Source organism: Sturnira hondurensis, unplaced genomic scaffold (genome assembly GCF_014824575.4).
Source record: "Sturnira hondurensis isolate 20B ecotype Veracruz unplaced genomic scaffold, ASM1482457v3 Scaffold0016663, whole genome shotgun sequence".
NCBI lineage: Eukaryota > Metazoa > Chordata > Mammalia > Chiroptera > Phyllostomidae > Sturnira > Sturnira hondurensis.
In genome coordinates, this window is record NW_028089294.1 from 10,805,457 (window position 1) to 10,828,690 (window position 23,234).

Here is a 23,234-nt window from a genome sequence, read left to right on the forward strand (position 1 = left end):
CTGCATATTTGATTACGTGATTCCATGACAAAGTTATCAATGCAGATCAGCGAGAGAAAGGTGATCTTCTCAATAAATGGTGATGACCCACTTGGACATCCATTTAGGAAAAAAGTAAGTCTCGACTTCTATTTCAGACCATTTGCAAAAATCAATTTCAGGGGGATTAGAGATTCCAAATATACAGTGAGTTAGCTTATAACTAAGCACAGTGAGTACATGTTCTTTTATGTGAGGATAAAATATAACGCTGAATTTTTTAATTTTGTCATTTTTTCTGAACACCCAAAAACGTCCTAAGAATTCTTCAGGTGCTTAGACTATGTCTTTAGTTCTTATTTCCATTCAGCTTTTGAAGACAAGGAAGGGGGTAAGTGTCCAGATGAAGATTTTGTCTTTTTCCTCCAAAATAAGGTCAAGGATAAAAATCCTTATGAATGAAATCATTTTAGATTAACTGCTTAAAAAAAAAACACCCAAGAAGAATATTTTGGCTTTTACATTTTAAACTGCATTAACAAGCTCATTTGGTGAAAGATGAAGAAAATGGGGAAAGGGCTGTGTCAGTTTTCCTCCATGAGCGGTGAGCGGGCTCCCAAACCTCGGGGTCTGGAAAGGGCGTTTGTGCCATGAAGCGGATTGGGAAGCCTGCCGTTTGCACTGGGCACAGTCTTCCCCCTCGCAGAATGAGGACACGGGCAGCATGCGGAAGCCATGGCATGTGGCAGATTTCTGCTCAAGGACAATAAAACCTCCACATAACAGGGTAAAGGAGAAAACGGAGTATCCGTGACCTCTAAAGAAAACTTTCTGGACTAAGTGGAAAAGTAGTATATTTTTTAAAGAAGAAACAAAATACTTTTGCTCTTCACAAAAGCAAAACCTGTAAACACATGAAGTCATCTATGCTTTTTTCGAGAAAAAGGGAATCAAAGTGCATTTCTGAATTTAAAAAACCATTTTCTTCCTGTTTCTTCCCAGTAGGGCTGGACAGAATATTATATACAAACTGGAAAAGTGAGTGAGAAGGACTTGAATTTGCTGCAGAAAAGGCACATTTCTAAAAATGTAAATGAGGAGAGAGCTTTAAAGAATTCTCCTCTTAAAAGGTAAAAAATAATCTTAATTTACTATTATACAATGGATGGTCATAAAAAGTAGAATATTTGAATAAATTCTCCATTGTATATCCATTGTATGCTTTTCAGAAAAGGTCTTTAGACACTTGTGGAAAATATCCTAAACTTCACTGCATATTTCTCCTATCATAACTATTTCTCCTATCACTTGCAAAAGATAGTATGTGTTAAATATATACTTGTGTGTTTCCACTATGTTTTTAAACTGCGGTATTATTTTATCTCATATTTATTTATAGCTACTTGGATTATGTTTGCATTAATTTAATAGTTTCATATTTTAACACCTGAGATTTGCTTAAAAATAAGCAAAACCTTAGTCTCACTTCAGAGTCGGGCTGGGCACACTCCCTTTTCACACACACAGCCCTTCCCACTCCTGGCAGCTCTGTCAGTGAGCCCTGGGAGCAAGCCCCAAACCCAGGCCAAACACATCAAATCCAGATTCATCTTTTTGACATGCAGGCCCCAGAGGCAATATAAAATCAGCCAAAAAATCCATGTTTTTTTCACTATTCTAGTTTTTCTCTTACCATATTCAAATAAGAGGCCAAGAAAGATCCGTTTTGAAACCACAGGAAACAGACAGTATACCTTTAGAAATAACTCCAATGTGTAAATGCAAACAAGCATCAGCATTGGCCATCAGTTTATTGGGCAACTGATACACAAAACATTTTTTAAGATTTTATTTAACTTTAGCGGGGAAGGGAGAGAAGGAGAGAAATATCAATGTATGGTTGCCTCTCGTGAGTCCCCTGCTGGGAACTGGCCTGCAACCCAGGCATGTGCCCTGACTGGGAATCGAACCGCAATTGTGTGGTTCACAGGCCTGCACTCAATCCACTGAGCTACACCAGCCAGGGCTAATACACAAAACATTTTAAAACTTGAAATCCTTAGGGGGTGAGTGGGGACAGTGAGCCACATGAATCTTGGGGGAAACAAAGGGTAAGAGTTAAATTATATAAAAATGAGTAACTGCATTGTATTCTATATGACTTTAAATAAATTTGGAGTTTAAAATAAGATAACAGGCAGTAATTCATTTATATCCAGCCCTGGATTTAGAACTAGCAGATGATTTAATTCATGAATGCTTCTGTTATCTGACAGTGTGTTGTGTATTTCATTAGCACTGATCAAATAAAAACGGAGAGATGTTAAGAAAGGGTTCCTCCTTTTAAGTGCCCAAGTATTAAAGAAACAACCAGCAGTAACAACGATACCAGTATTAGAAGTACTAAAACTCTTAACAGCAATTCATACTCATTGAGCGCATTTTCTGAGCCAAGCTCCATGCATACCTGCCAATACACATCGGCATATCTAAGTCTCGCTACAACTCCATGTAGTGTTCTTATTACCCTCATTATGCACACAGGGAACCGAGGCAGAAGATTCAGTAATTTATCCAAGTTCACCCAGCATAGAAGAGCTGAAGAGTTCAAGCCCACGTACTGAGACTCCACAGCCTAATTTCTTAAACACGGCTGAAGCCAATAATTATGCAGGGTGTGCCTTAGAGAAGTCAGTCTTCCCCAAATAGGAAAGGCTTCCCAAAAGTGCTCAACACGCTCAGTTTGGAGTCATCTTCTTACATGTTTTCTGAGAGTCCGGGATGAGTTACAGACCATCTCTCCGTCCCTTCATTCATTCACTAAATACTTACTCTGTCCTAATTATACTCCATGGCATACAGTTTTGAACAAAACAGGTTAAGATCCCTGTCTCATCAGCCTTGGAGACCGGGGGGGAAGGGGGGTCTGACAATAAACAATACAGAAGAAAAAGACAGAACTATTGGGTTCACGTAAATGTGAGAAAGTGTGGCCAGAAAAGGGTTCCCTGCGACAGTGACAGGTGAATAAAGACCTGTAGCAGATGTGAGGTGACGACTGGTGCATTCTATATGACTTTAAATAAATTATTAGTATAATAAACTTCCTTATTTTAAGCTGTTCATTGCAGCTAAAGCACATCAATGAATGCTTAACCTACCTATAGGTCTGCTGCGAAGACTGAGGAGAAAATGGGTACAANAGAAGAAAAAGACAGAACTATTGGGTTCACGTAAATGTGAGAAAGTGTGGCCAGAAAAGGGTTCCCTGCAACAGTGACAGGTGAATAAAGACCTATAGCAGATGTGAGGTGACGACTGGTGTATTCTATATGACTTTAAATAAATTATTAGTATAATAAACTTCCTTATTTTAAGCTGTTCATTGCAGCTAAAGCACATCAATGAATGCTTAACCTACCTATAGGTCTGCTGCGAAGACTGAGGAGAAAATGGGTACAACGCAGTCAGCATAGTGCCTGGTTCACAACAAGAACTCAGCAAATGCTGGGTATTATTATTACTGCTCTTGTTTTAATAAAATCATGAAACCAGATACAGGAAGTATCTGCATCCATTCATGGAGAGTCCAAGAGAACCACATAATATTCTATCAGTTAGATGCTCAACAAGTCATGAATTCTGGAGTCCATATATCAAGCATCACAATTTAGGTCTGAATATAAAATTACTACTCGCGACCACCTTCCATGACCTATCAAATACTTGGGTTGTTGATGACATCAAAACAGTCGGTGGAACAGATGCAGGAAGCCGGCCGCCCCGGACCTGAGCTGGGTGGCAGTGGAAAGTGTGAGAGGTGGCTTGCTCATTCACAGACTTCACTCTCTGGAAGTTTTGCGTCGACTTTTTGGCTCCAAGCAAAGTGTTTACTTCTCCTTCTATGAACAGATAATTTTCCATAGCTCTGGGGTTTTTAAAGGTCAGCAGTGATAAAAGGCTTAGGAAGAGCTCTTGAATTGGTTTTTTTTTTTTGCTTCTATTAAGAAATTCTTTACACAAATGTTGCTGTATGGAAGACAATCATGCAACGCATGGAAAATATGTATTTCGAGTCCAAAAGCAGTGTATTCCAGCAAAATTTCCTCAGCTTGCTCCCTAATGATTTAAACATCCATCTGCACTCCGACGGCTGCAGAAGTACATTCACAGGAGGGATGACTAAGGAACAGTAGCCTTTATGGAGGGGAGCCACTTCCCTCTCTTACCTGGACCGGTGCATGACCTTTTTTCTTCTCACACATGGGAGCAAAAGAATCCTATTGTTAACCTGAACTCCCTCTCTTGACAAAAGTCATAAACACTCAGGCTGTATTCTCCTCTTAGAGTTTTCTGTTTCCGACCTCCAAACTACTAAAAAATGTACAAATCCGCGGGCCACCCAGCCAGAGGTAATACAGTACTGTGTCGGGGCACTTCAATGTCCTACTCGGCTGAATCACGTTCAGGAATATTTTCTCTGTGGTGACAAATACAGAGTCCCGTCTCAGGGACACAGCCTTTGAGGCTGCCTTAGAGCGCAGTCAGCAATAGTTTGAGGCTTTCAACACTGTAGAAAAGGTACGGAAACATCTGAAAACGAAACCGCACTTGCTCCCAATTTGTTTTTATTTCTTTGACTTGGCAAAAGTTGCCTTTGCTGCGTTTTCTGGTTTCCAGTGAGCACAAAACTGACCTGAGAGTTTGAACCAGCTTCTTTTAGTCTTTCTGATAAGACCACTGTTCACAGGAAATGACGAGAAGCTAGCCACCCTAACCACTCGTGTTTGGTATACTTTCTCTTTAAAAAAATGTTTTTAAAGATTTTATTTATTTATCTGTAGAGGGGAAGGGAAGGAGAGAGGGAAAGATATATCAGTGTATGGTTGTCTCTCATGGGTCCCCTTTTGGCCTGCAACCCAGGCATGCACCCTGACTGGGAATCGAACCGAGATCCTTTGGTTCGCAGGCCTGCACTCAATCCACTGAGCTACACCAGACAGGGCTGCTTTCCCTTTTAAATGAATGAATTAACAAGTGGTTTATAGTAGATATCTAGAAAGGTTACAAGATTAGCACTTCTTATCTGTTTAACAACAGCACTTGATTCTTGGGGTCCTTTGGGATCCCGAGAGGGTCCTTAGTAGTCCCCTTCCAATCCTTAGTTCTCAGTTTTTGAATCAATTATTAGAATAGTATTGAAAGTGGAGCACATGCTTCTGATCATGGAGTCTGTCTGGGACATTATTTTGAAAAGTGAGAAGTAAACAATTTTCAGGGGAGGAAAATAGAGGGATAAAATACAGAAATGAAAAGAAAGATTATGAATTTTCTGTTCTGATGAAAAATAGGTAATTCCAGAAATGTCTGATTTTTATAGATGAGATTGGGCGTGTTCAGGGTGGTGTGGTTCTATAGACCAGAAATGTCTGATTCTTAAAAAAAAACCAGACTATTTTTAAGAGCAGTTTTAGGTTCACAGTGAAATTTGACAGAAAATTCTCATATTCCCCTGGTTCCCCCAAGTCCCGTCCCCTCCCCAGCCTGCCCCACTATCAACATTGGAAAGCACAGCTGTACATTTGTTACAAATGATGAACCAGCACTGACACATCATTACCACCCAGGGTCCACAGCTGACCTTAGGGTCTGCGCATTTTATTCCGTCTGGACAACAGACTTCCTATTGGCAATAGGAAGAAAGCCCCGAGCAGACCCTCCCCGTGCCCTCTTCCTGTTTATTGACAGGCTATCATCACTCAGCCAGTGGACGACCAGTTTGAAAAACAAAGGCTCCGTTTGTTTCTCAGACAAAAACTTCAATATTTCTTTCATAAACCCACATTAGTGAGGCAGGATGGCCGATTCTGACCACCGCTGTTAGTATCATACAGCGTCCTATTCCTTATCCCAGCCCTCAGAGCCCCTTACTCTGCTCTGCTTCTTTCTTCTTATAGGGTTTATCACTTTATAGTATATTATATAGTTGACTTATTAGTTCATTGCTTCCAAGGAAGTAGGGCTTTTTGGTTCACTGAGAACAGTGAGTGGCACATAGTATAACACTTAATAATTATGTGCCAATGAACGAATGAATGAACGAATGAATGAAGATGCTCTCTGAAAGACTGGGCTTTAGGGAGTGATTTTGTCATCATTTGGTGGCCTAATTAGCCTAGACCACCAGGTTCTGTAAGCCACTTTTGCTCTGCCTTGTTGGGTTTCTTCGAGGTCCCTGCTAGACCCCTGTGGTCATTCTATTGCGTGAACAGGCTGGAAGGCGTGCTAGGGCCTAGAGATGCCCCCAAGTCCGCTACCTGTCCTACAAGCTCTCACTCAACCTGGACGCCCACCTGGGAAAGGACAGCCGCTCTGGGTGACAGCAGCTCGAAAACAGGCACGTGATGGAGTGATGCAAAGTCAGATACCAGGAGGCATTGCTCCATGGGGTCAGGGGACCGACGTGGTGACACTTAGGAATCTAACTGTCACTAGTCTCCTTCGTCTCCTCCACTCATGCACATTCTGCCAATGATGAAGAAACCAAACCCTGAGTCACCTTAACTGAGATAACAAATACCTTTCACTTGAATTAAAAATTCCACAATAAAAAATGAGATAAACTAGAACAGCAAAAGACTTGTGATTTTTTTTTTACCAAGCGCATGGGTGAGATAAATTGGGATGTAAAACAGTGAGCTGAGCAAAAGGAGTTAAGAAGTTTTCTTTGCTTTTCTACAGAAGATAAAAGCTCTGGCCAGGGGACACAAAGAAGGCATCAGGAGCAAAGGAGCCATGGTTATGAGGAGAAAGGAAAAGACACACCAAGGAGGAGACAGTTAATCAAAGGGTCCCGTTTCTCTGCACTCTGGTGATATCTACATCCGATATCTACGGACTTGAGGAAAAAAATCTGTGCATTATATTATACATGGTGCTTATTTATATCCATAAAGTATAACTATGTTATTCTACTTAAGTAGAAATATATCCCTTTCTCTATGTTCTATTTACTTATTTATCCCCAACTGCCCTCCTGCAATGTAGGCTCCGTGTGGACGAAACTGTGTGTGTTTTGCCCTCTGAATAGTAACAGTGGGGGGGCGGGGCACAATACAGGCCTTCTGCATACATTTGCTGAGTGAAAGAATAAGTGAGAAAATAGCTGCTACTCCACTCCAGCTGAACGCCAGATAACACTGTTGTTCTTTACAGTGTGGCGCAGGGCGCCACAAGGGCGCTTCTCCTTCCTCTCCTGTGAGGTGTTCCCCGAGCGGCACAAACGCAGGGAGAGGAAGGAGCTGGCAGTACTGTTTTTGTTCCTATACAATCTTCCGTGCTACTTGGTGCTTGAGATGGTTCCTGTTGACAGAGTCTGCTTCTTCATGGGTGGGATTCATTTAGTCCTGTTTAGAGTTGGGTGCGCCAGCCCTAGCCTCAACGTGGCTTCGGTTGCTTTGCCAGAAGTCCAGATGCTGGTGCACCAGCACAAATGAGTGCTAGATACTTTCTCAGTGTCAACTCAAGCACAATAAGCCTTCACTTGATGTCACCATTATGTTCCGCAACTCGGAGTGAAACAACGTGTAACAAAACCAATTTACTATAGGCTGTTTGACACAGTGAATAGGAGTTAAGTTCCTATGGCATCTCATCAACGTTATAACGAAACAACGTCACTCAAGGACCTGCTGCCCTGCCATCCTCCGCACCTGTGCTCCACAGGTAACTCCCGATCACAGGGGCTGGCCTCATCCTACAGCCCAGCAAGTGCAGAGTCAGGACATACTGCTACCGCCACAAGTTTCAGTCCAAGAAAAGGAAATTTTGGCCAGTTTAATAGACTGGATTAAGCCCCAGATAAATGAAAGCTTTGCAGAGCCTATTCTAGAAAGAGAACAAGATGCCTAACAATGAGAAGGATTTGTAGTTATACTGCCATAGATCAGCACAATATTCTAAATTATCTATTCTATTACTTGTACAATTGTCCAGGTTCTGGAGTAAAAAAACCTAGATCAAGTGTCAGAGAACGTATACTAAGGCATGGTAATTTATAAAGCACTGGATATTTTCTAAAAACTCGTTAAGTTCAAGTCTCTGCCAACTAAATGCCTAACACAATTAGAACTGCAACTACATTAGAGTGAATGTATAACTCTCGAGTTGCAGAAATCAGGATTAAAAAAGATACAGAATTACAGAAAAATTACTAAGTCTAAAAGAAAAAACAAATATGAATGTATTTATATCGGTATCTTCTTCTGGAACAACAGTCTCGAGAAGTGAGCACTTGAAGTGATGTACTTTTATCTGAACGTAGTCGTTTCATGGCACAACTGCTAGCAGTTAGAACCTGAACTATTTTGCAGTGAAGGGAGACCAGAGCAGCCATGATTTAACACTAACTCAAGAAGCAAATCTGCATCTTTCTGGAATGCTGGGGGGCAACATGCATTCTGCAATTTGGTCTTGTCAGTAATTCAGATGCCATGATCTCTCCAAAAAGAATATACGCATTCATGCAATGTCTCTCTTAAAAGCCCTGGTCCTGGATGTATAAAACTAACCTACTCGAACCACAGAGACATGGCGTCCTTGTAAATCTCTCATGGCCACCTTTTTATGGTGTTTTTGCTCCATTTCCCAACTTCTGATCGCTTCCAAAGCCCTCAAAACCGGCTTACTCAAACCGCACCCTGCACTATCTCTGTTTAACTTGACGCCAAATCTGGCATCAGTGTTTTTCGTCTGCTCAGCAGGAAAGCAATTTCAACAATGTCTTGCTTTTTATAAGCTCCGTTTATTCCTCCCAATATAATAATTGGTTTCAGATGGACCGGGTGTCTGTTCCTCGGCCTGGTTCCACTGTGGTATGAGCAAGGAGACCAGAGACTTCCTGCTGCACTATTTCTTAGAGCGAAGAATGTGGGTTCTATTTTGCCCCCGAACGGAACCTTTGCAATTTACTTCTTTAAAACGTAGCTGGGTTTTCCTACCATAGGTTATCAAAGAGGTGAATTGAAATTGCGATTATGGGGATCTTCTCAGTGTACTTTTAAAAAAGATTCACATTTATTATTCCTCAATTTACCCAAGTGTAACATCATCAAGAACACAAACTTTATGAATCTCACCAGTGCTAGATCCCTGCAAACGCACAGAGGTCGCAAACCGGAAGCCAACAGTGTTATCTCAACTTAATTAGCCTTTAGGGGATAATGAATACTGACAGGTAAGAAAATACACTGGCTTATAGCTAAGGATAGGAGGGGAATAACTCTGGAAAATCTCTGCTGACAACGGTGCAGAGAAATCCAGCAAGACATTATTTTTATAAACAGAATGATGCAGATGATCTATATGAAGCATAATCAAAACAGGCAAGTCTCAAGTTACACCCGGGAGGTCGCCACAGTCTTCCTGTGGGTCTCCCGCGTGCATCTACATCATCACCTCCTGCGCACGCTGGCTCGTTCATTCAGTACCGGCAGTGAAAGCATCTGTGAGCACTTTCAACATCTTCCCCTCAGGTTATCCTATTTGTAAATCTCAGGAACCATGAGCTACGATTTCCGGTAGGAGTCGCCTTGATGTACACATGCTCTGAGGTCTTGGGTGGTGACTATCTCTTAGTGTCTTAGGGCCCCTGCCTGTTTTACAGAAAGCAATGTTCTTGCTGCTTTATCGCGCAGTAACAACGGGATCTCTCAGGGTTCATCTTACCTTCACAGGTACGGCCACTTACAGAGATTGTGAAACCCTGTTCGCAGACACAGTGAAAAGAACCCTCTGTGTTTAGACACTCTCCACGAGGACCGCAGAGCCCAGGCTGCTCACACTCGTTAGTATCTGGAATTGAAAAGAGAGTTCCCAACACGTGAAAAAAATCTGTTGTTCTCTTGCCCTGTAATACCGGATGTACAGTAATCTACGACAAAATGGTCAGACATGTATTTTATGATACAGGCACATCATTTGTACAAATACCAGAGCATCAGAAGACTGGTGGGCTGTCATGAAACTGTGGGGGCTGAATTGTACAAAATAGCCAGGGTTCAGCCATGTTCAACCTCCTCAACAAAAGCAATTTCATAGGTGCGACACAACACGACCCTTACTTTAGACTTGAGGAACAGTCTTGTAGAATCAAGAACTCCTCTGTGAGAAAGCTGTGCCCCCTCTGTCCTCTCCCACTGCCAGGCACACAACTCTGTTGTAGCCTGCACACCTTGCAACATCCTCGCCTATCCATCCCCAGGATGTAAACTTCTTAAGGGCAAGACTGGGTATGTCTGATTTATAGCGTTTGGTTCATAAATGGTGCCTCACAAAGGTCTCCTGACTATACATGAAATGGGCCCCAATCTTTATTTTATTAAAAAAGGACAAAAGAAAGAAAATATGAGAAAAAAAGGCCACTTTGACCAAGAAGGTCCCATTATTTGCACAGCTTTGCGATGATGAAATGGGTGAATGAGGGTCGGCTGCTTTGTGCGGTGCCCACCACACAACTAAGGGTCAAGGAGTGGTAGTTGCTATTGCCACAACTTGTGAGAAAATCCTGCTCTAGTTAAACTTTCATTGACCACTAGGCTCTGCCTGTCCTCAATGAGGAGTGCTGAAGCTCCCTGTGGCCAGAGCGAGGATGCACTCCGGAACACGACAGGGCAGGAAGGGTTGGTGCAAGTGCACTGTTCTCTCAAGCCAGCTCCAATTATGTTGGCTAACAGCGCCCAAGTGGACAACATAAGGAATCTTGGAGAACAGTTCATTTATTCATGTTGGTACTAACACATGGAACTACTTACACTGTGCTTTAATTGTTATTTTACTCATCCATGTCCATCACTACACTGATTGCTTTTTTATGAGAACTGAATATTTTAAGTCTGAGTCTCCAGCTTCTAGTACAGCACATGAAGAGTGTATTATAAATGTCTGTCCAGCATCCAATTTCACCGTTATGTTCATACCCTACTAATTGGACAGAGATTAGCTGGTTCTCTTGATTAAGGTGGGAGGCATAAAAACTACCACAGGTCCCTGAGACACCCAGGGAACGTGTCCTACTAAGGCCATTTTCCTGTTTTCCCAAGTGTCTTAGACCCTCCTTTATCTCTTACTAAAGGTCCTCAATACATCTCTTAGAAGGAGTCCATCTTTGATTTAATGGAAAATGTCTACTGAATGCCTCCTATGAGAAGGCGGAATAGGATGGGGCCCTTGAAATGATGAAGTTTGCAATATAATAGGGGAGGCAGGAACAGGCATGAAGAACTTCAAAGCCAAGAGGCCTTGCTGGTGACCTCTAGAGCAGCTTAGCCACCAACTCAGCTCCTTCTCGAGAAAGTCACCCCTTTCCCCGTGTCCAGGACCTCCCAGGCACTTCTTTTCGACCCGTTGATCCCATTGTGCAATGGCAATTTTGGCAATGGCTGTTCCACCTCTCTGTATTGATCCTGAAATCTTTACCCTTTCATATGCCATATGATTCAGACTAGTCGGCTTATCCATTGCTAAATCGAAATAAGAAACCAAGCAGGAATTACTCATTTTCTTCAAAATCCTTCCATTCTTGTTATTGCCACTAATTTTAAAATATTCCAAGGAAGAGGAATGAATCACTTCCTACTTAACTATTTCTCAATATGATTTCACACTAAATAATTCTTCACTTTTATAAAAATCTCTGATAGCCTCTATGTTCGCTGTCTACTGATAATATCTTAGATTGGTCATCTGTTTTGAACTCTGACCTTCTTTTAGCTTTAGTTCTATTCTGTCTTTCTAACCTGCTACCTACAGTTACCTCTACCCAGGCAAAAAGGTGCCAAAAAAGTTCCACTGGTCTAGAGATCAAGCTCAAGGTCTATGTCCGTCTTTGAGTCCCTAGAGGTCGTTTGAGACCACCTCCTTATTTTATCCAATGCCTCAATGTGGCCTATTAAAAGCTGCCTGCTTTGCAACTTCTCACGGGGAATAATGTGCATAAAGTTCTTGCTTCGAGAGAAGTCACTGATTAGCAAATAATTGTATAAAAAGTTTGATGACAGGGACTGCAAAACGAATTCCCAGACTTTTTTCCAGGAAAGTGTTAAGAAAGAACAACATGAATATCTGGAACTAGAGAAACACGTGCATCCAATCTGGGTTGCACTTACTGAGGCATTTCTGACCCACGTTGCTAGCAGCGCAGCTGAAAGCCAGGCTGTGTTTCCATTGGGTTTCTTTCATGGGTCTGAGATTGCACAGAAATTCACTATTGGGCGTGTGTTAAGTCCAAATGTGAAACTGAAGTGTGTTCTGAATCTCAAATGTGTGCTGCCACATTCCTACAGAGACGATTAACATGGAATTTCCACGCTGCCTGTTTGTCATCATTACATTTGCTGGGGGAGGAGACTCTCAGACACACTGCCATTGGAAAATGCCTTCCTGATAGGGGACTTCCTTCGAATTATTGGGCAAGGTTTAAAGTTTATGCCTATCACATATTGTTATTCAAACATGCCCTGTGGTTATTAGCATTGTCACCAATTACATTTTCAGCATTAAAACCAACTTGAAATTCTACACCAATCTACGCAATGGCAACATGACCAAGGATTAGATAGAAATAGGCAACTATAAGTTGCCTTCAGAAACACAGCAAGAAAAGATGATTCAAAACGAAGTCCGTGCACTCGCCATCATAAACAGCCTCTGATAAGGGACAGTGGATGGCAGAGCATATTCATAGATGGTATTATTTAAAAGGAACTAAAACCTGCTTCAGGAAAATGTTTCACCCATCTGGATTTATATTTTTTTAAAGCAGACATGTTCATGTATTCTGAACAACAGGAATCACCAAGGCAGCACAGAAAGAAATCCACTTCATAAATAGTTAATTAAACATCATATGTTTGAAATAGTCATGGAGCGAATCACCAACAAATGTAATGTAGTGAGAAAAGATAGGGCGATTAACAAATAGATGGCTAAATGACGTTCTTGTGATTTAGCCCTAGAGGTTTAACAATAAAATTTGCAATATCAAATCATGGTCCAGTGATACTAAGACTTGGTTTTGCCTCTGTCTGGCCAAAAAAAAAAAAAATGTGACGAGAGATATTAGAAAAGAAACTATTACTTTTCAGTCAAGAAAAACAAATTTGTATTCAAAATGGGTTTCAGAGTGTGTTTGTTTGTTTCAAGGCATCTCTTGACACTTTTATATAAATCAAGATTCGTTTTGTAAAAATGTAAAAGTCTTAAAATGGATAGTCTCACATAAATTTGTAATTTGAATGTTCCTTTTCAACTGCACTAAATCCAAGTACATTTAAATTCTGCTTTGTAAATACTGAAAAATTTGCCTTATTAAATCATGATGACAAATAAATGATATTGAATGAGGTAAACAGCAGTGTATTTAAATCTTGGGAATTAGTCAGGAAATCAATTTCAGAAGACCTTGAGGCAAAGGCCTGTGTCTTTAGTATCTCAGAGACACATGGCTGGGTGTGGCTAAAGATACGGACATAGGTGATAATACTACTGCAGTACCACATTTAAAAGAGTAGACACCATCTTCCCTTTCAAGAATACTGTAATTTGGGACACATGAGAGGAGATATAGTTCATGAAAATGAACTATAAAAAAAGGCGTATCTGCCCAGTAGCAGTGCCTGAAAAGCAACTTCAACAATCCTTGATTTAAGTGTTACTTGGGGACATATGACAGAGTTCCATAATGGTAGAAGAACAATAAGAAAAAACATTATTTATCTAAGAACCAGAAATATGTGTCTGTAAAGATATATGGAAGTGTGGGTTTTCAGTGGCATGGATTCACTAAAAACTAGTTAAGTACAGGGTAACTTCTGGGGTAGCCAGGTACGGCTAATAATGTTGGGACACAGGATCTACACGATCAGATTTTTCAGTACCAGCATCCGTAACAACTCAGTATGTCACACTGGGAAAAACAACTAAATCCCACATCCTCTTTCTTTTGGTATAAATGCAATAAGAACTGGCATGGAGACAGAGGGAATCATAGTGAAAAAAGATATTGGGTTCAAAGAGTGATCCCTTATTTGGGAGAAGCATGCTAATGAACTTGTCTGAGCCTCAGTTATTTATGTACAAAATGAAGGAAAAAAATCTACCTCAAATTTTGTAAGCATTGAAGGAGGTGCCTACAGTGTTCACCATGTAGTAGGTGTTCAATTAAAGCTGAGTTGTAATTAGTGCTGTGTTCTTATTAGCACCATGTGTCCACTGTACTGTTGTTTGCAAGACTAAATGTGACAGCACTTGGAAAAAATATCAGATCTTGTTCTTCATAATTTTGATCAAATTATGGAGATTTTTCGGAAGAAAAAAAGNTATGTACAAAATGAAGGAAAAAAATCCACCTCAAATTTTGTAAGCATTGAAGGAGGTGCCTACAGTGTTCAGCATGTAGTAGGTGTTCAATTAAAGCTGAGTTGTAATTAGTGCTGTGTTCTTATTAGCACCATGTGTCCACTGTACTGTTGTTTGCAAGACTAAATGTGACAGCACTTGGAAAAAATATCAGATCTTGTTCTTCATAATTTTGATCAAATTATGGAGATTTTTCGGAAGAAAAAAAGCTGGATCCTGGATAAAACAGGGATAGGGAAAAAGAAAGAAAAGATATCGGCTATGGCACAAATAAAATATGCCCATGAAGGACACCAAAAAGCTAGATATATAGTTTAGAGTCAAGTACCAGGGATGACCCACGGGAGAAACAACAAACTGTAAGTGATCTCCGTTTCCTCACGGCACACAAAGCGAGAACACAGCTCTAAAACACAAGAGTTTCAGTCGGCAACAAGATGCCACGCAAAGGAGAATTTCCTGTACTCAACGCAAGCCCAAGAAAGACTCTTTATTTTTCTTATTTACTTTTTAAAAAAATTTTTTAGATTTCATTTATTTATCTTTAGAGGGGAAAGGAAGGAGGGAGGGAGAGAGAGAGAGAGAGAGAAATATCAATGTATGGTTGCCTCTTGTGAGTTCCCTGCCGGGAACTGGCCTGCAACCCAGGCATGTGCCCTGACTGGGAATCGAACTGTGATCGTGTGGTTCACAGGCCCGTGCTCAATCCACTGAGCTACGCCAGCCAGGGTTTATTTACTTTTTTTTGACGCTGGAGGCAGCCCACTCCTCTGTGAACCGGGATTTATTTTTTTATTTAATAATTGTTTTATGATTGTACTTTTTCCATTACCGCTTAGTCCCCTTACACCTCCCTTCCCACCCCCCGCTCCACAGCAATCACCACACTGAAAAAGTTCTTTTAAAAACACAAATTGGCAAAGCCCATTCACACGTAAAGCAGGTGGCAAAACCACAGGTCGTCATCAGGAAGCACCCAGAACGGGAGAACTATGGGGAGGGTGAGGAAGAGGGCGAGGGCAGTACCTTGACACCCTTTGTTGTCATTCAGCTGGAACCCGTCCGGACAAGTGCAGTCGTAGGACCCTTGGGTATTAACGCAGCCTCCCCCCTGGCACACGCTCTTGTCTTCCAAGCATTCGTTAATATCTACAAATCAATGTAAAAGTTTTAAAAGATTAGGTAACCTTTGTCTTAATGAGGTATTTCTCCTTACCTTTACACACAACTCACATATGGAACCATAAATGCACATTTTTTTACATCACTCCTAACATGTGATTTGAAATGTGTGATGCTTTTTAACTTTTAGAGTTTTTTTTTAATGAAACATTTTGAAAGAATCTTAACTTTGAACAATACATACATAATCTGAAATTTTAACATCAAATGAAATTAACTGGAAGAGGAAAAGTCAAAATTCTGTAACAAAGAATAATTTACTTGGCAATATTCTTGGTGATGATAGAGAATAAAAACATTCTTTAAATACATATTGTTAAGAGTATCTGGAATATCTATTTATACAAGGTCCTGTATTATGCATTATAAGAATAATTTAAAAGTATTTGGCATGGTCTCTGCCCCTCAAGAGAAATGATTGTTTAACAAGTTTGTATTCATAAATACATGCAATATTAAATTGTTTTAGAAGTCCACAATAATTTAACATAAAGGCTGTCAAAAATATAATTATTTGTCAAAAGAATAGTACCAGCTTCAGAGGTCACGTGTATTTAGAAAAGAGATGCCATAAAGGTCAAAGAAGGCTTCACGGTAACAAAAGGAATTTACTTGGAAACTCTCAGTGGGACAGAAGGTGCAGGAGGGGGAAGAAGAGGGACTTTTGGCAGAAAGGAACTCAGCCAGATCAAAGCATCACTAAAGTCACTAACTCAGCAGCTGTCACAAACAGGTTTGATGTTGCCTGGATTTTTTAATATCTATATTCAAAGCATATGCACAACTAAACATGGTTTATGTAGCCAGTAATGAGTTTCTGACTCTAAGCATGTGAGGCGATTAGTGACCTCCCTCACTGCAGGAACGCCGGCAGAACTTTCCAGAGAGCTGTTCAGTACCACATTTACTCCCAGTCAGAGCTCATTATTCCTAACGCACTCCATGCGTCCTTCCCCTTTTGTCTGCAGAGGATTTAAATTATTAGCAGTGAAGAAAGCTAAGGAACCGAACCTCCTTTTTGGTCTCAGAATTTGGCATACTATGACATTTCCTGCAAATGGCTATGGTGGCTGTGAAAATATAGGAGAAGCTCCAGGTGGAAGTAAATATGGAGACTCCCGAGGTCTGGTTCTCCTCACCGTCTGTTCAAAATATAGAGGCACCCATTAAATTTTCGTCTCAGAACCCAATCAGCCAATTAACTGGCTTCTGTGCCATTCATGGGGAAAATAAAAGAAAAATAAGCACTTTACAATTTCATTCTATCAAAATAAAAACAAGTTATTATGATATTCACCCAGATTTAAAATGTTTCTTAATACTGATCCTAAAACATAAAAAACAAATTCTGATGTGACTTTGTCACCAGTGAAGTGGGTTATTATTTTTTAAATGTGTTTTCCAAGTTCATTGAAGTACAATTTATCTAAATGCACCTAATTTTAAGAGTCCATTTCAATGAGTTTCACAAATGTAGACACATCTGTGTGACCATGATCACACTCAAGGTGTAGGCATTTACTTATCGGTTTCTATCTGTTCAGATCTACCATTGGATTCTGAAGTCATTGCAAATGCAATCACTTCCCAAGGAATTGATAAGATTTCTTTGTAAGGATGTCATTCCTTAATGCCAAATGTAAAGCTTGGTAGTGTTTTCTTTTCTTTTTCCAGTCTGGCCTTAAACTCTCCTCCATTCCTATTAACCAATTGCCTTGGGTGTTATAATAGCCATGAAAGAGACAGTGAAGGAACCATTACGTATCATAGAGACTGGGGGAAAATGGAGGATTAAACGTCTTCTATGAACTTTGAATATACCAACAGTTTTATTCAAATCTTTGGTATATCAAGATTTCTAAAAATAGAACCAAAGCTAATTAAGAATAGGCTTTCAGATATAAATTCTGTAAAACTAATCCTTCAACTCCAACAGTCTGCTAATTTAATGATTTTGAATAGTGATGTGCCAACTGGGAATAAATTCTAATCTATAGTTTATGAATCTTTGCTTAAAACATAATAAATAAATAAAATGGACAACCATTAACAACAACAAAAAGGTACAGGGATGTCCATCGCCCCAAAACCCTTCCTTGTACCCCTTTTCTGTTTGGCTACTTCTGCTCAGCATAGTGTTTCTGAGGTTCATCCAGACTGTTGTGTCGCTGGCTTGCTCTTCTTTACCGCCAAGTTGTATTCTACTGTATGCACCACCTCCGATTTGTTTACCCCCCTTCGCCTTTTGGTGAGTATTTGGATTGTTGGCATTTTGGCTGTGATGAAGGAAGTTTCTATGCACATCCATGGGTAAGTCTGTGTGTGACCATATGGTTTCATTTGCCCTGCGAACTCCTAGGGGTGATGCAGTAGGTTCAGCTTCTGAAGAAACCGTTTTCTGAAGGGGCAGAACCACTTCACAGTTCCACCAGCAGGGTGGGAAAGTTCCAACGGTCCCACATTTAATTGTAATAGCTCCACAGCGATTCTAATGTGTGTGACCATGGTCTTTTTTATTATTATTACGATTTATCTTTCTTTCTTTACTTGCTCTGTAGGAAACTGAGATAGCAAAGTAAGAAAAGGAATACTTGATTATTAGCATTATGTAAAAAAACCTCAATTCTAAAAAAGATCAAGGAGAATCCCGAGAATATGAATTTTAGCAACAACCCTCCATTACCTAGACGTTTGCCTCTCCATCAGCTTTGCTGACACTACTTTAAAATAACTTGATTTTCACTCATTTTCCAAAATCTAAGAGAAATAACGTATGTGATGAAAAAGAAGCATTAAGTATTTATCAATAATTGTACAGACTTTAAAACTCAGTGCATTATATTGGAGCCTGGTTTAGTTTAAAAATATTTTTTGCAAGACCTCTATCTTCAAAAACAAAACAAACAAACAAATAAACACACAGAGTAGGTTGAACATTAAGAGCCCGGCCTTAGACTGTCCTGCGTGGTTACCTAGGGCGGTGTGAAAGAGAGATTCCTTCCCGGAGTTGGGCAGGAGGCTTTAAGGAAGGCAGCAGCCAATCTCGGTCACCCCTCCACTGGGACTGAGCCTGTCACAGTTACCCATGACCTCCACTTGGCTGGATCCCGCGGTTCCCCTCTGATCCGCATTTGACACAGTTCATCACCCGCCTCCCCCTCCTTTGAAATACCTTCTTTTCTAAGACTCTGCTTTTCCTCCTTTCCTACTTGCCACTGTTCTCAGTCCCCTGCTCACTCCCACCCATCTCCTCACTTCTCAATGCTGCAGGACCCAGGACTCAGTCTCTGGACCTCTTCTCTCTTCTAGCTACACTCAGCTGCCTTGGCGACTTCTTCCAATTTCACAGCTTTAAATGCTGTCTATTTGCTGATGACTCCCAGCCCAGAACTCACTGCGGAGTTCTAATTCACCGATCCAACTGCAGCTCAGCTCTCTTTCTTTGAATACTCATGATAGGCATCATAACTTTAAATGGCCCATGTTGAGCTCCTCATCTCTTCCAGAAAGCCTGCTCCTGGGGAACCTTGCACCTGCTGTTCCTTTGAACAAAACGCTCTTCCCATAAATAATCCAATGTCGTCATTTCAGGGAAGCCTCTGCTTGCCTCCTCATTCCAAACCACTACCCTCCTTGTACACCTCCCTTTTATTTTTCTCCATCACATTTATTGCCATTTAATAAACTAGCTCTTTTGCTTACTCATCACGTTTATTGTTATCTCCCTCACTAGAATGTAAGCTCTACAAGGGCAGAAACATTTGTCTGTTTGGTGTGTTACTATTGCTAAATGTCCCATGCTTACAGTAAATATTTATCAAACGAATGTATAAACGGAATGATTCTGACAAGGAAAGAAATACTACCACCTCTTCCCACCTTTGTTGCTTTGGTCCACGAAGAAATGACCAAGAGATAGGGCCACAGGAAGTTGGAGTAAATCAGAAATCTTTTTTTTTTCAGGCTTTGCAAGGGATAGCAGGAAGTAACCCCAGTGAGGGGCAGGGGCGGTGCTACAACAGGCATGGAATTAGGGGCTGTGCCTTGAAGGGGGACAAGTCAGAGGCAGAGCCTGTGAAGGTGGAGCCGCCTGGACCCCTGAGAATCAGGAAGACCCGCATAACCCCATGATCTTAGACAAAGTGGCTGCTGGGAGGAGTCAGTTGCGCCCAGAAATGAACACAGCACTTGGGCTTCTGACTTGACGTGAAAGGCCAGCAGGACTGCAGGGTAGCTAAGAAAACAACGTCTTCGTCAGGACTACGAGAGAAAAACTACATGTGTAAATATAAAAGCCAACAAGAAAGAGGGCTCTTCTTCCCACAGCTGTGAGAGGGCATGTGGACCATCACCACTTGGCTAATTACAGCTCAATACGCTGGGGAGGGTCGGGAATTAGTGGGCTGAAGTGCTAATATAGTTTCAAAGGGAGCTGTGACTTTGTTGGATGGACTCCAGTCCTATTTATAACCTCGAACAGTAGGGCGATTAGCCCTGACTTCAGGAAAAACAGCTGATAATATATTCCAAAAAAAGGCTTTCTCACGGAACATAATAGTCTCTTATAAACATATATATTAATGATGACAAGTGAGTTGGCTAAATAGTTTTTGTTTGCCTTTTCATGCAATGGATATTTTTATATGACAAATCTTGGACTTCTGAAAGGTGGTCACATGTTATAACAGCCAAAATAGACAAACGTGCCCTTGGATGAGAACCCATTGCCCCAAATGGAATCAATGGCTTGGTCAACGTCTCGGCCCGGCCAGGGCCGGAGCAGAAGACTTCCGGGGCTCGAGCATGTGCCCTGCCACCGACAGACCCAATGACAGGCTCCCCGGGGGCAGGCCCCCCCAACAAGGCCACCTCTCTCCCTTTGGAACAGCACCGTGCTGATCGTGACCCTGCAGCCATGTGTCGTAGAGTCCCCCAAACATGACCTTCCCCACAATCGAGTTTGAGTATACTGACTTATCATTTGTTTGACCATTGGCCTATTTCTCAACAGGCATGCTCATTACAGCTTTCCACCAGTACTATCAGATGTTTACCCCCTTAGGATAAAATCCTAGAAGATGATTTACTGATTGAACAAAAATGGACATTTTACAGCCCCTGAAAATGCCCAAAGCGCCCCCCAGAGAGGTCGTGACTGCTTGTGCCAAGCTCTCCAGGCAGAGAGGCAGGAGGTGGCCAAGTACAAGATAGTGGGTCTTTCCTGACTGATGGGGCTGGGAAGTGAGAACAGTGCCTGGGGCCATCGAAATACAGGCCGTAAACCCACTCACTGAAACTTCATCCACTGCTCTCAGACGTGGGGTTCAGACCCCCACTCAGACTCCCACGCTCCACGTGGGGCTCAGACCTGCCACATTCACATCTCACAATAGACAGGCTCCAAAGGCAGTAAGTCAGCAGGTGGGCTGGGAGAAAACTGCTACTTGGATGGATACAAAAGTCAGACAGAAGTCACAAGCGATGGGCGGGTGGCAGCCTGGTTCAGCAGCCAGACTACTTGGGAGCGGTTCTCAACCTCGGCAGGCCGTGGAAGTGGTTAACGACTGTACGATTCTGCATCTGAGGGGTATCCTTTAGAAATGTTTTATGCAAAAAGCTCAAATTTGAACTAATGTTTGGCTCTCAAAAACTTTCCAGTTATCTGCATTAACTTGGATTTATTCACTCAGAATATTTGGATGCTGGTCCTGCAAAAATAAGGTTACAACTCAGAACTCCACACCTAGGACTGCGAACCGTCCACAGCTGAGAAAGGTTATACTGGTCCTCTACTCCTTTAGCTGCCATAACTCTTCTAAAAAACAGCTCCAAGCAGTGCAGAGGAAACCTGGGTTCCACGCCCTTCTCCGAATTATTTGTGTGACCACAGGGAAATGCTTTGCAGGGACCTAACGCCCTAGGCTGTGAAGTCAAAAGGCTGGGCTTGAGGGCAGAGGCTGGACCAACACCCAGATCTCCAGATTCCGAAACCAGGAGCAAGTCTCACCTTCGCAGTGGTCCCCGAGGGCGGATGCTCGGTAACCCTGGTCACAGACACAGCGGAAGGAGCCCTCCGTGTTCCTGCACTGCCCGTTGGTGCAGAGGTGCTGATGCTGGCACTCGTCGATATCTAGGCGCAAGTGAGGAAACAGGAGCTGCAGAGCAATGCTTTCAAGACACTTCCACTCATTCATGCACAGGACATTTATGAACCCTCTGATTTGTAATGAACTTAGACTGGATTTTTCATTCTGGGAATTACACTACGCTGGTGTAAAAGCTCATTAATCCCTGAGTAGGAAAAAATCCAGATGAATTTAAAGATTTAATCGATGTGTTAACAGCCTGTGCACAGTCATCCCACTGTTCACGGACAAGGAGCAGATATGTTGCTGGAATCTATAAGCCCTCAGTAAATGCCTTAGATTTCTTTCAGAGGTTCGACCATGACACTCCGTAACAGTCTAAAGGGTGCACATTACAACCCACTGCCTTTACTGTAAATCAAGCTTTACTGGAAAATAGCACCACGGATTCCTTTACTATTTTGACCCTTCACTCCGACCCCTGATCAGAAGCCTCACCCCACGTACATCATTTATTTCTCATGATTCATCCATCGGCCACCTGATCATCAGGCGTCTAGTTCCATCCCTCTCGATAACAATGACTTTCTCTAACGGCCTTTCCTCTTCTCAGCCCAGTGGGTGTGTACATTGGCAATGATTCTCTCCTCCTGGACCCACATATCCCTGGCTGAAGGATTTTATTTGTTCTGTAACCACAGCCCTGAGCTCAGGATCACACACATTCCTGCCTCATATCCGTACATAGATGGCACAATAATATATTGCCCATGTGCAAGTAGATTGATCTTTATTATTACATTTTAATTATTCATCATTGATTTAATCTTCTTCATTAGATTTTAAGATACCCGAGAGCAGGGACTATGTCTCCCACAGCCTTTATTATTCTTAGATGACCTAGTGTTTTATAATTAGCAGACATTCAATTCATGGTAGACTTCGACCGTAAGAGGTGAGTATATGTATCGACTCCTGGCAATGTGTTTCTACGAGTTAACACAAACAGCAGTTTCCGCCTGGACTTGACACCACGGCGCTCCCCCACTCAGATTAGTGACCTCCTTTGGGTCATCGCGACATTGCACACCTAACACTGGTTTGCCCCTATTGACAGTCTGGTGGGTGGTTCTGCGTGTATCTGGCTTTCCTTTGGTAGTGATATCACAGTCTCTTCCAAAGAAAGGATCTTGCCTATGACTGCCTTCTTCCATTATGGGTAGACCTCTGCTCCTACGTACACTCATCTGCAGTTTTCTCTGCATGGGAGGTATCAGACAAGTGCTTAGATAACTGAAAGGGACTCACTGAATCTAAAACCGATCACTTCATCTATCTGTGTGTGTGAGTGAGCCGGTGTGTGCTCCAAGATTCTCCATTCTCAGGTATTGTAGACTTCCTACAAAGGGATACTTGGAAGAGTTACAATAAGATTGGTAGATCTTTTGTAGTACCACCATATATTGTCTCTCTCCTAACACCATCATTACTCATTAAGTATTCAAAGATTACATATAAATATGAATATGATTTGTTTCCTTATAATAAAACTGAACTTGTACAGCGTGTGTT

The 23,234-nt window shown here is 41.6% G+C and overlaps 1 protein-coding gene across 11 annotated transcripts in view; it reads right to left on the reverse strand.

Annotated features, from left to right (window-relative positions):
• The window catches only part of LTBP1 (latent transforming growth factor beta binding protein 1), a 357,682-nt gene that overhangs the window by 58,029 nt on the left and 276,419 nt on the right, over positions 1-23,234 (reverse strand). For all 11 annotated transcript variants that reach the window (XM_037066591.1, XM_037066593.1, XM_037066590.1 and 8 more), the window contains 3 exons: positions 21,584-21,706; positions 15,421-15,543; positions 9,706-9,831 (listed from right to left, as the gene is read on the reverse strand). In XM_037066591.1, the coding sequence (XP_036922486.1) occupies positions 9,706-9,831; positions 15,421-15,543; positions 21,584-21,706 (372 nt within the window). The remainder of the gene's footprint in view (positions 1-9,705; positions 9,832-15,420; positions 15,544-21,583; positions 21,707-23,234) is intronic.